At 45.6% G+C, this 11,038-nt stretch overlaps 1 protein-coding gene and 1 long non-coding RNA gene across 2 annotated transcripts; one reads left to right on the top strand and one right to left on the bottom strand.

The window, feature by feature from the left end:
• Positions 1-2,025: 2,025 nt before the first annotated feature.
• On the top strand, positions 2,026-10,116 carry OTP (orthopedia homeobox). Its single transcript, XM_075932318.1, has 3 exons — positions 2,026-2,340; positions 3,062-3,471; positions 9,482-10,116. The coding sequence occupies exons 1-3, from the start codon at positions 2,304-2,306 to the stop codon at positions 10,010-10,012; spliced, it is 978 nt and encodes a 325-aa protein (XP_075788433.1). The 5' UTR covers positions 2,026-2,303; the 3' UTR covers positions 10,013-10,116.
• LOC142829930 (uncharacterized) lies at positions 5,418-10,234 on the bottom strand. The gene is made up of 3 exons (XR_012904860.1): positions 10,110-10,234; positions 7,386-7,515; positions 5,418-6,413 (listed from the first exon to the last, which is right to left on the bottom strand). It is a non-coding gene; the product is annotated as an uncharacterized LOC142829930 (long non-coding RNA).
• Positions 10,235-11,038: the final 804 nt, after the last annotated feature.

Here is an 11,038-nt window from a genome sequence, read left to right as displayed (position 1 = left end):
TTGACTAGTGTAACTTCAGAACGCATGTGTTCGCTCCGGATTTTTCCAACCATTTCCCTAGCCAACTCAAAGCCATCAGAGACATCGCCTAGCAGACTTAGTCTACACACCCCTAGAGCCCCCAGGGCCATGAAAACCCCTGAGTCTAGCCAGCCTGGGGCTCACTGCGTAAAACCTCCCCAGCCTCCGCACAATTAAGTCCCCAGCATCCATCCAAAGAGGGCTCTTGCAGTTAGCAGCCCCCCTCCCCTGGAGTGGGCTGTCTCCTTTGGTACGTCTGAAGGTCCGTTCTCACTTTGCTTCGGTTCTCACAGCGCTACTTGTTACAAAGTGGGATTGCTGGGAGGACTGCTCCCAGGGTTTTCATCCCGGAAGGGGCCCCTTTTTCGCGGGCGTAAAAATAAAATAGATTTTAAAAAGTAAATTTAAAAAAAAATCGAACTATACACACCACCATTTGCTGACCCACAAAAGTGGGGCCTGGGTCGGTCTCTGGCCCTAGCTATTCCCGGGCTGCTGTGCAGGGACAGAGTTGCACCCAACCGCCCGACGTCTCTGGAGCTGAATTGAATCAATGTAACCAAGGATCTGAAGAGGGGAGAAAAGGGAACAAAACTGCCCTACATCGCGGTCGGCCGCTTCCTTTGTCTCCTTGTTCAGTCACTGCCGAAACCCACCACATCTGAGCGGCAAACAAAATCACGCTTGCATCTGCTCGCATGCAGCATTTACAATGTTTTGTGTAAGTCAATTGGGTGGCGAACAAAAAAAGCCATTTGCGCTGTATTATCTAACACAGACTTCACTGGGCTCCCTTTTTGTGGACGCTTTATTTGCACTAAATGAATAATCTTAATTGCATCACTTTTGAATTAAAAATCGATGTTAATCAAGCTGGAAGTAGTAAATATCAGTTTTCATTGTGCCTGGGTAGAGGGTATTTTTCTTGTTTTGCAAATAAAAATACAAGTCAAATAACTTTAAAAGGGCATTATGTTCTGCTACAAATACAATTGAAACGGATTGTTTAGGAGCGGATCAGAAATGGTACAGAATTTTGCACTTAATTTCCTCAGTTATCATTTACAATAAGAACCTCTTGGCTTGACAGCCAAGTCTAAACAGTAGTAAATTAGTACAAATTTATACTGATTTTACTCTAATAATCGTAATAAAAGCTTATAGATTTGGCACTAATTACATAAATGCCTAATGATCTTGAAAATTACTCTGGTTAGAAATATATTACTAATCTAAACTTTGTTGTTGGCTGGCTTTGAAAAATCAGAACATTAGAAATGGTTCGCTTCACTTGTGCAAAGCACTTTAAATTGTTCGAGTAGTTTAACATAGTCAAGAGGAAAATAAAAATCATTTAACTTTATTTACCGCCTTAATCTGAGTTTGTGGCCAAGCTTGGAAACTCTAACCCAAAATGTTAAAGGGCTTTTCAGTCTCAGGGCAATGTTTTTTCATACAAACATTTCGCCCGGGCGAGAAGCGCGTTGTGATCACCTTTGGTGGAGTGGGGGAAGGAACCAGAGCGTGTGTAAGTTTCATTAGGAACTCGGATCACTGTATCCTTCGTTGTCTTTCAGCGGGCACGACGGGGATAAGCGATTTGGGCAGCATTACAAATGCTGAAACGGGACTTTCCCAACACCAGCCACTGCCCCGCAATGATCCTGAAACTCACAGCCGATCTGCAGCGTGAACGTGGACACACAAAGCACAAGCCAGCCCCAAACAGGGCGTGAGAAGCTCCCTGGACCGGCAAGCCTGCTAGCCAGGCTCCCAAGCGGGCCCGCCCGCACTCCTTTGGCACTCCCTGCCCTACCCCGTGTCGGGTTGGAAGGCGCCGCCAGGCACCCGCTTAGGCCCTTGCAAAGGGGCAGATCTGAGCAGGGGCCGCGGGCCAGGAGAAGGACCCGAACTCCAGCCGGGCGGCGGGAGAGAAACAAGCGGAGACGCAGCGAGACAGCCCAGCCCCGGGCTGCGGGGCTGCTGTGCTGAGGCTGCAGGCGGGCGGGCGGGCGGAGTGGGGACTCGCCGGGCTCGCTGACATTTGCAGCCTGCCCTCCTGATTGGTCCCTTCGCCGAGCTGCTCACGGGTTCATTGAAGTGTTAAGCACCTCCCCGTCTCTCTAAAGGACATTATAATGCAAGAGACCCCCTTTTTAACCACACACCGAATTTTCTTTCATTTAGGCGATCTATATATATCTATATCTTATATCTATTTTAAATAACTTAAAACCGCTAAAATTTGGGGGGGAACAGCCTTCGCCCTGGAGCGGTGCGCGATGCTGTCTCACGCCGACCTCCTGGACGCCCGACTCGGTGAGTTTTTTTCCCCCCAGCATCTTTCTCGCCCCCCGGCAGCGGCGAAGGAAGAAGCCAGAGCAGGAAATTGACAATTTGTTCCTTGTTTTACCTTAATGCGCTCTAAATGGGCTAATTTCTTTCAAAGTAATTGTACTGTATTAAAGTTTAATTTGATTTAACAGAGTCTTTAAAAAAAAAGTCCATGGGCCATGGAGAAGCAGCCCCAGTTGTGGGCATTTAATTTCTCTTTCCCTCCCTGGTCTCCCCCTTTCCGGGACAGATTTCCCCCTAATCTTTGCGATTTTTTATTTTTTTCTCTTTTCTTTAAGATGGGACAAAATGTGGTTGGGTTGCTCCACAGCTGCCAGGGAGGCGAAGCCACCTGAGAGAAAGCGGCCTGGGTTTGCCAGCCCCACCGGCCAACACAATAAGCCCCCCAGACTCCCCCCGCCCGGTTCCGGGCAGGCCCCGCCGGGTCAGGCCCCACAGACGGGCCAGCGCTGGCTCCTCCCGCAGGCAGAGCGGCTGGCCCCAAAGTTTCCCTGCCCACTCAAGTGGGTCTGACGGCTCTGCCGGCCCGGAGCTGTGGGGCGGCGGGGTGGGCTGGAGGCTCCATGGCTGGGGCGAGCCCCATGGCAAAGTTGGTGCGCCGGGCGCTGCTGGATCCCAGCGTGAGCCGCGCGGGGGCCGCCTACCTGGCTGCAGGGGAGTGACGGCCGCTGCTTTGCCTCCGCAGGAATGAAAGATGCAGCGGAGCTGCTGGGACACCGGGAGGCGGTGAAGTGCCGGCTGGGCGTAGGGGGCTCGGACCCGGGAGGGCACCCGGGAGACATGGCTCCCAACTCGGACACGGTGGAAGGGGCCACCCTGCTGCCCGGGGAGGACATCACCACGGTGGGCTCCAACCCGGCCTCCTTGGCAGTCAGCGCCAAAGACCCCGACAAGCAGCAGGGGCAGCCGGGCGGGCAGAACCCCAACCAAACGGGACAGCAGCAGGGGCAGCAGAAACAGAAACGGCACCGGACCCGCTTCACCCCGGCGCAGCTAAATGAGCTGGAAAGAAGCTTCGCCAAGACCCATTACCCAGACATCTTCATGCGGGAAGAGCTGGCCCTGAGGATCGGCCTCACCGAGTCCCGGGTCCAGGTATGAGCAGCTGCTCCCATGCACATCCCTCCCGGAGCCCTCAGTCACCCCCTGCACTCGCTACCTGCCGCCACCGCACCTCGGGCCTCGCGCCCCTCCTTTAGGCTTTCCCTGGTGGGCTGATCAGAGAACAGGCTGCTTTGTAATTCCCCCGATCCTACCGTCTAGAGAGGCAGCTCCAAAGACCACCGCCTAACCCCTAGCATAAATAGGAACAAACCCATCGAGAGCCAGAGCCTAGAGACCAACCTTGTGCAAAAGGGGCCCAACAAAATAGCATTTGAAGCCGCAAGGAATTTTTTAAACGCCCATCTGGGGCAAGAAAGGGATTATCAGCACTAGTGTGAATGCAACAGTTGAATATCAGCTATTAAACAGAACTTCGATTTCTGCATAAATGGCTGAACCAATCCCCGTTAGGGGGAACAGTGTAGCGCGGGACACAGTTCTGCGTAGTAAAATGGTGTGTTTTCTGGGCTGATTGTACATCCAGCGAACACCCTCGCACTTTACAATTGATCTCTGAAAAGAACGATCAATCGATCGATCGAAAAGAGACCCCTCAAACCAAACAAAACCAAAGACAGATCTGCTGTAACTAGTTTTCTGTTTCATTTTTAATACATTCAGTTGCGCTTCCTCTTTCCTAATGAGCCTGTGAAATATTACCAGCGAGCTAAAATAATTTCAAATCGTACTGTAAATCTGAAGTGGTATTTACTTGGATTTGGGGGGGAATATTGAATTCCAGTGGAAAGCAGCATTGAACACTAGGAAAGCAATTGCAAATTCAGAGGCTGTTCAATTAGTCACATGTTTATGTCTCCTGAAATGTTTACAATAAGCGTATGCTCCTAATATGTTCCCGCTTCTTTCATCATCGTTAGCACTGAATTGGTTGTGCTCTGAATCTAATTTAGTAGTGTAAGCTGTCCAAGGTACTGAAGATCTGCCATTAAAATCTGCGGCAATGTTTTCCCCGGAACTTTATGCGCGAGTGCCTGAAATATTTCACAACTCAAATCTCCTATATAATATGAATTGAATCTTAACAATATGTTAAATTTTAAATGGTTGGTTAAAAAATTCTTTAAGCTTTTAAACTTTTTGAGTTTAATTTTCTTAATAAAAAATTCTGAAGACAAGAGTAGAACTAAATAGCTTAAATATCAATTATTTAAATATCTCATTTTATTATATGTATTTTGACATATACAAGTTTAGTCAAGAAATTTAGAAAGACATTAAAAGAAGCCAGGGGAATAAAAAAACAACAGACTGATACAAACAACGATTTTAAACCTAAACTGTTATTCTGGGGAATTTGTATAAGATCCTTAAGCGATCCTCATTGAACGTACTTTAATTATACGTGGAATGGTGATATTTTGAATGCAGTTGCATTTTAATAATGTTCATTTTCGAAAATTATCACGGCAAGCCAAGTCCTTATCTCAAAAATGGAAAAAAAAGACAAAAGATATTTTAAAAAATAAATGAACGTTTCTTAAGCAGAAACTGATGGTTTCTTGTTTGTAACAGAACACACACGCGCATGCACACACACACACGTTTAAAAAGCAAAACGATTTTATAAAACTGATACATGATGACAATTACTTTAAATTAAAATAGAAAGGATTCACAAATAAAATATAACTGGACAACTGACTTTAGGAAAAAAAAGAAAATGTGGACGATTAAACTTTATTGGATTTTCCAAAGGTTAATGACACCAATTTCAGTATTAGGAGTGTGGTAAATGAAATAAAATATAAAATATATAATGGAAATAGTTATTTTCCAAAAGCACATAAAAGAAATATGTATGAAGAAAGATAAAGTGTTTTAATGGGCTCAGCATAATCTTGAACCAATGATAACAGCACGAGACTGCTGATAAAAACAGTTTAATAGAGTGGCAATTTAAATATTTTTTACAATAATGTTCTGTAGTTTAAAAAGTAATCAGATCAACATAGCCTTCTTAATTAACACTTCAAAATGATTAACATGGAATGTAATGCAAAAATAATTTATGTAAAATGTATTGACTTCACAATTCACTGTATCATTGCTCCTTGACCAAATTTAAATTAAAAAGTAATTGGTTTATGTTCTTATATGAGTACCGCACAGTATTCTTTATAGTTAACAGATTGCCTACACATTCCTTACAGTATGTGGGGCACCACACTGACTAAGAAATGATCTAAACAGTTAATTTATAGCGGCTGTATATGTTTTTATGTATTTTAAATGCTAGAATAAATTATCTCTTTCCTCATTTTAGAGCTATATATAATGTATAGTATTCATTTAAATAATTATTAGAGGCCTATTGCTTATAGGGGAAGCTAGTTCTATGTCTGATACCGCTCTGGTTTTCAGGCTTGCGTAATAAAACCATTTTTTTTATAGCATGCCATTATTAGAAACCAATTTCAGAATTATTTATAACCTGGAATGGCTTATTAAGCAGCAATGCGAGAATCATGCAAATTACGCGATCCAATGCAATATAATAAGCATAATCATTAGTCTCTAGCATGGATTAATTAACTTTCAATATTTTATTTACATAAAAACCAAATCAGTGAAATAACTTCTGCACAGTCAGCCTTGCCTTTCAATATTTTATACGAACAAAAATAATGTGCTGTAATTCCATTGACCGTGTCCCCCACAATGGTCCTGTCACCTGCCACATCTTAATAGGGGACAAGCTGAGAGTATTTTCTAGTTTTCTAATGGAATGAGAAATTGCATTTTCTTCCTCTCCCAGCACTATTAAAGTGTAATGAATTCGGCCCAGAGTTCACGGCTGGCTGATCGAAATGAACCTGAGATCTGAGCTTTAATACAGCTCTCCAGATTTCCTACCAAATCTTCACATTAATCATCTGCTAGATTCCAATGAGATCTTCATAAAGGTTTGGCTCCTGAAAAAAAAAGTAATATTCTCACTTCTTCTCCATTTCTAACACATTTATTGCTGGGGAATTAAACGGGCTATATATTTTAAAATACATTTACAGTATGTCTATATTCCTGTAACAGCAGAGATCAAAGTAGATTTTTAGTTTCCAACCTCCATTAGATTCTCACTGTTGTATTAACAATTTTCAGGGACTAGTTGCATTTTAAACATACGCCAGAGTTGCCCAATGCCTGTGGTTAATATATTTCCAGAGTTGTCATGTGTGCATTTTCAAAATCTCCCTCAGGTTTTCTCTACGTTTTAATCTGTCATGCACTAGTTTTCAGCTGGAAACATTCACATTTTAAAAGCATATGCACGATAGCTATGAACTGAGGCGTTCAGACCTGATGGAGATTCTTTACAACACCAGTAAACCATGAAACATAAAAGATTTTGTAGCCGCAATTTAACTATTAACCCTAAAACATAATTGAACACGATTTTTCGATTATTCATATAACATTTAGTTCCTTAACAGCTGTTCATTTCTGTTAATAGCCGGCCATACTTCTCAGTCTAGGTATATAATATTAAACGATAAACACCAGCAGGTTCTAGGGTCTAGAATAGTAATAATCCAGATTCGCTGATTTCCCTTTTTACTACATCCCAGTATTTTCATTTGATAATGCAATGAAACCTGTCCGTCTATTCACTCCAATGTTATCACCTGGAATCCAAGCATCTGGTTACTATAAATCTGACCCTAAAACATTCTAACGAAGAGCAGCAAGGCAGGATGTCGGGTTTTGGAGCTGCTTGCTAATGACGCAGCCCCTAGGGCGTTAGTAGTGAAAAAATTCGGAGCTGACCTACGAAAATCATGTTACGATAACACAGACTTTTGATAACAATTCCGGCGCTAGCTCAAACAGGATCGGTGCTTCTCCCCTCCCCCCTTTTTAGACAGGAATATTTTACATGAATTCACCTCGTTATGAGTGAAAGTGGCTGCCAACAGCTCAGTCCTGGGACAGACATAGATCCCTTTCATTATATACATTCCTGCAGCTTTATTAATTAGTCACACGGCAACTCGCGGGGCTCCAGCAGAGCTGTGACTGTAGAGCATAAAACCAGGAGAGAAAATGCAAGAGAATAAAGGTCAGGAAGAGACAATAAAGTCACGCAGGAAAGGGAGCAGAGCGAGAATTGGGGAGGAACGGAGTAAACCTAATGCTCTAAATCGTTTTCCCGTAAAAAAAAAGAAAATTTTCGGTGCTATACAATAGACCCAAACTGTATAGTTCCATTGCAGTGCGTGTGTGAAGGATTTGGGGATACGTGATAAGTAGTGAATTATCTGAACAAGCCAGACACTGATCTTAGGAAACCAGTTGTCACATTCTTGGCTCTGATTATATAGAGTCAGACCTTTGTAAAATCCCTCAAAATATAGACCAAGTCATTTGAATCGGGCCAAATCCTGTTCCATTGACTCCCAGTTTGTAAAACCAGCCGCGTTTGGCCCGATTATAAACAAGAGTGTTAAATGACTGAATGCAGGATGATTAAGACTAAAGCGCAGGTATCACATCAAGTATCAGTTCACCAGCGGGCTGAAGGAGATGAAAATCCAGTTAATTAGCTAGCATATCGAAATGGATACCTAAAAACGTTAAGAGATTATTGTCATGGTAACATGGTTTAGACAATGATCTCACAGGAAACCCCTATTGCGTCTTCTTTATTTTGACATTTGTAGACAAATAGCCCAAAGATCAGAGATTCCCTTTGCCATTATTAAGAAGTAAAATGTAACCAGTCTAGGTAGGTTCGAAGTGTATTTAATCAAATATATCTCATTGCAAAAGAGACTTGGGTTTGTCAAAGCAAAATTAAATTTTATTGACAACTACAATAAGTAAGCTTTGAACTTGGCCTCCATTCATTTGCAATGTCGGAAAGATAAATTTACTTTCACTCTACAGATGAGAAGATCCTGGCTGTTGAGAAAGGGATAAGGCCCGCAGGCTCAGGCCTCTTGTCGTTTTCTGTAAACAGCAGGTCTGAAGGCTAATGCAGTGCAGGAAAACTGGAAATACCTCGCCCCCCATATACACACCAAAGAAACGTTAATTAAAGACCCCTTTGCATCTGGCATATGCATATGTAATTCTATATTTAAAGGCATAACCACCATTATTGGTGCAAGGCAGGTTATCTTGGCTACACAAATCAGAATGTGAATCAATGGTAAAGGCTTTATTATTCAAGGTGAATTACTATCAGATCCGTTTAGTTTACAAATAAACTATTTTTCTTGGTGCAAATTGTGGGGGGGAGGTTGTGTCTTTAAGGAGTCAAAATAAGGAGGTCTTTCCTCAAGTTTTAAATCTCCATTTTTATACTTTCAGTAGAAAGAGGATGTCTGTCTATGTGGTGTAGGTTGTACATACACTAGAGTCATAAATATATGTAGATGTATACAAATGTGGGCATACGTTCTACACATGGACAGGTAGGGTAGGATGTGGGAATGATGTTCATAGGGAAGCATCTCAGATATATTTTCCATGTTTGCATCTTATGTCTGCATATATACTTATTACTCAGCCCTGGCTTGAGCGCAGAGGACTGGACTAAATGACCTACTGAGGTCTGTCCAGTCCTACAGTCTGTGATTCTACCCACACGTAAGCAGCCATGAGGATGTGTTTGTAAGCGCTACAGGCTACCTCATACCCAGCATTTCCTCCGCATAAGCCCTATGCAGTGTGGATGCAGTTTCCAGATGTGAACGCCCCACCCTTCCTGCCACTTGTCTTCTCCGATCAGCCAGCACTTTCCCGCGGGCTTGCCCAGCGCCTGGCACAATGGGCCTCGTCCCCTGTCTCGAGGTGGCCGCTGTGGGAGCGGTGTAGCGCAGGGGCGGCCCTGGCAGCGGATTCGGGCCTAGCTGTGTGTGTGGGGGGGGCCGGGGGAGGCCGGCACAGGCGGGGGCTGAGCAGCTCTCTCGCCGGTGGCTCCCCGCGGCGCACGGTCCCTAACCAGCCTCTCTCGCCCGCTTCCCCCCCTGTCCGGCAGGTCTGGTTCCAGAACCGGCGCGCCAAGTGGAAGAAGCGCAAGAAGACCACGAACGTGTTCCGGGCGCCGGGCACGCTGCTGCCCACGCCGGGCCTGCCGCAGTTCCCCTCGGCCGCCGCGGCCGCCGCCGCCGCCATGGGCGACAGCCTGTGCTCCTTCCACGCCAACGACACGCGCTGGGCCGCGGCCGCCATGCCGGGCGTGTCGCAGCTGCCGCTGCCGCCGGCGCTGGGCCGCCAGCAGGCCATGGCGCAGTCGCTGTCCCAGTGCAGCCTGGCGGCGGGGCCGCCGCCCAACTCCATGGGCCTGTCCAACAGCCTGGCGGGCTCCAACGGCGCCGGCCTGCAGTCGCACCTCTACCAGCCCGCCTTCCCCGGCATGGTGCCCGCCTCGCTGCCCGGCCCCAGCAACGTGACGGGCTCGCCGCAGCTCTGCAGCTCCCCGGACAGCAGCGACGTGTGGCGGGGAACCAGCATCGCCTCCCTCCGCCGCAAGGCGCTCGAGCACACAGTCTCCATGAGCTTCACCTAATGGCCGCGCCCCCGCCCCCGCCCCGCGCCCGGCCGCCGCCCTCGCCTCCCCTTGCGGATCGCGCCCCCCTTTCCGCCCCCCTCCCCGACTTACTTACCAGGGAGTCGACTCAGGATCTGAAATCAGACACCAACGGACTGGTTTGTGGGTAGAGAAACCCCCACCCCTCACACGCCCCCAGGCCTGTGTGCCCGGGAGGAGACACAACGACCAGGGCCTTGTGTCTTCACAGCAACACACGAAAGGACTCATTGGGCATGTGGGATCTCGTTTTAATTTGTCTCCTGTCTCCCTTCCCCATCCACCCAACCATCTTTTGGGCTTTGCCAAAAGATCCATTTTTTTTAAAGAAACACAACAATAACGACCCCCACCACCATTATTGCAGGGTTTTTTTGGGGGGTCTGTAGGTTTCCTAACGGCCAACACTGGTTTGGGGGGGGCTGGGCAGATTAATGAAGTGATAAGAGAAATCAAGAAGAAATTGAACCCATTTTGATTAAGCGTTTCTAAGGGAGAACAGAAATCAAAGTAATGTTTCCTTTTGTAAAAAAGTGTGAGGGGGGAAAACACTTCCCTTTTCTGGATCTTTGATTTCTTGATCGATTTAGTTGCAAACCTGTCACCTTTTTGTTTTTATTTTGTTGCTGTCGTCTCTATTGCATCTTCTTGCTGTTGCCACACGCCCTGCAAGCTCAGTAGCGAGGGCCTGGTGCACATGGACAGTGTCTCTTTCCAGCCCTGCCAAACTTTGTACAGAGACCACAACCAACTCTTTCTGCATGTGCTGGTCCAATCCAATCCCGGAGAACAGATGCTATTTGGAAGAATGAACAAACAATGTGAAATAGGATGTTTTGTGTAGATAAAGCATTCTTGTTACATACTGGTCGGTTTGTGATCTGTTTTAACTTATTGTCTGTGCTTATTTATTGAATTTTGGGTTTCTTAATAAATGTTTGAGCTAATATAAAGCATATTATTTGACTTTTCCGGACAAGTTTATAACAAGTTAATGTAAATGGA

The sequence above is a fragment of the Pelodiscus sinensis genome, chromosome 6, assembly GCF_049634645.1.
Source record: "Pelodiscus sinensis isolate JC-2024 chromosome 6, ASM4963464v1, whole genome shotgun sequence".
NCBI lineage: Eukaryota > Metazoa > Chordata > Testudines > Trionychidae > Pelodiscus > Pelodiscus sinensis.
Note: the sequence above shows the minus strand (reverse complement) of the source record. Positions and strands in the feature narration are given on the sequence as shown.

Excerpts from the sequence above, each read along its gene's own strand:
- OTP (XM_075932318.1), top strand. The coding sequence starts at position 2,304 with ATGCTGTCTCACGCCGACCTCCTGGACGCCCGACTCG. Across the intron at positions 2,341-3,061 it reads CCTCCTGGACGCCCGACTCG|GAATGAAAGATGCAGCGGAG; the intron begins GTGAGTTTTTTT and ends TTGCCTCCGCAG. Across the intron at positions 3,472-9,481 it reads TCACCGAGTCCCGGGTCCAG|GTCTGGTTCCAGAACCGGCG; the intron begins GTATGAGCAGCT and ends CCTGTCCGGCAG.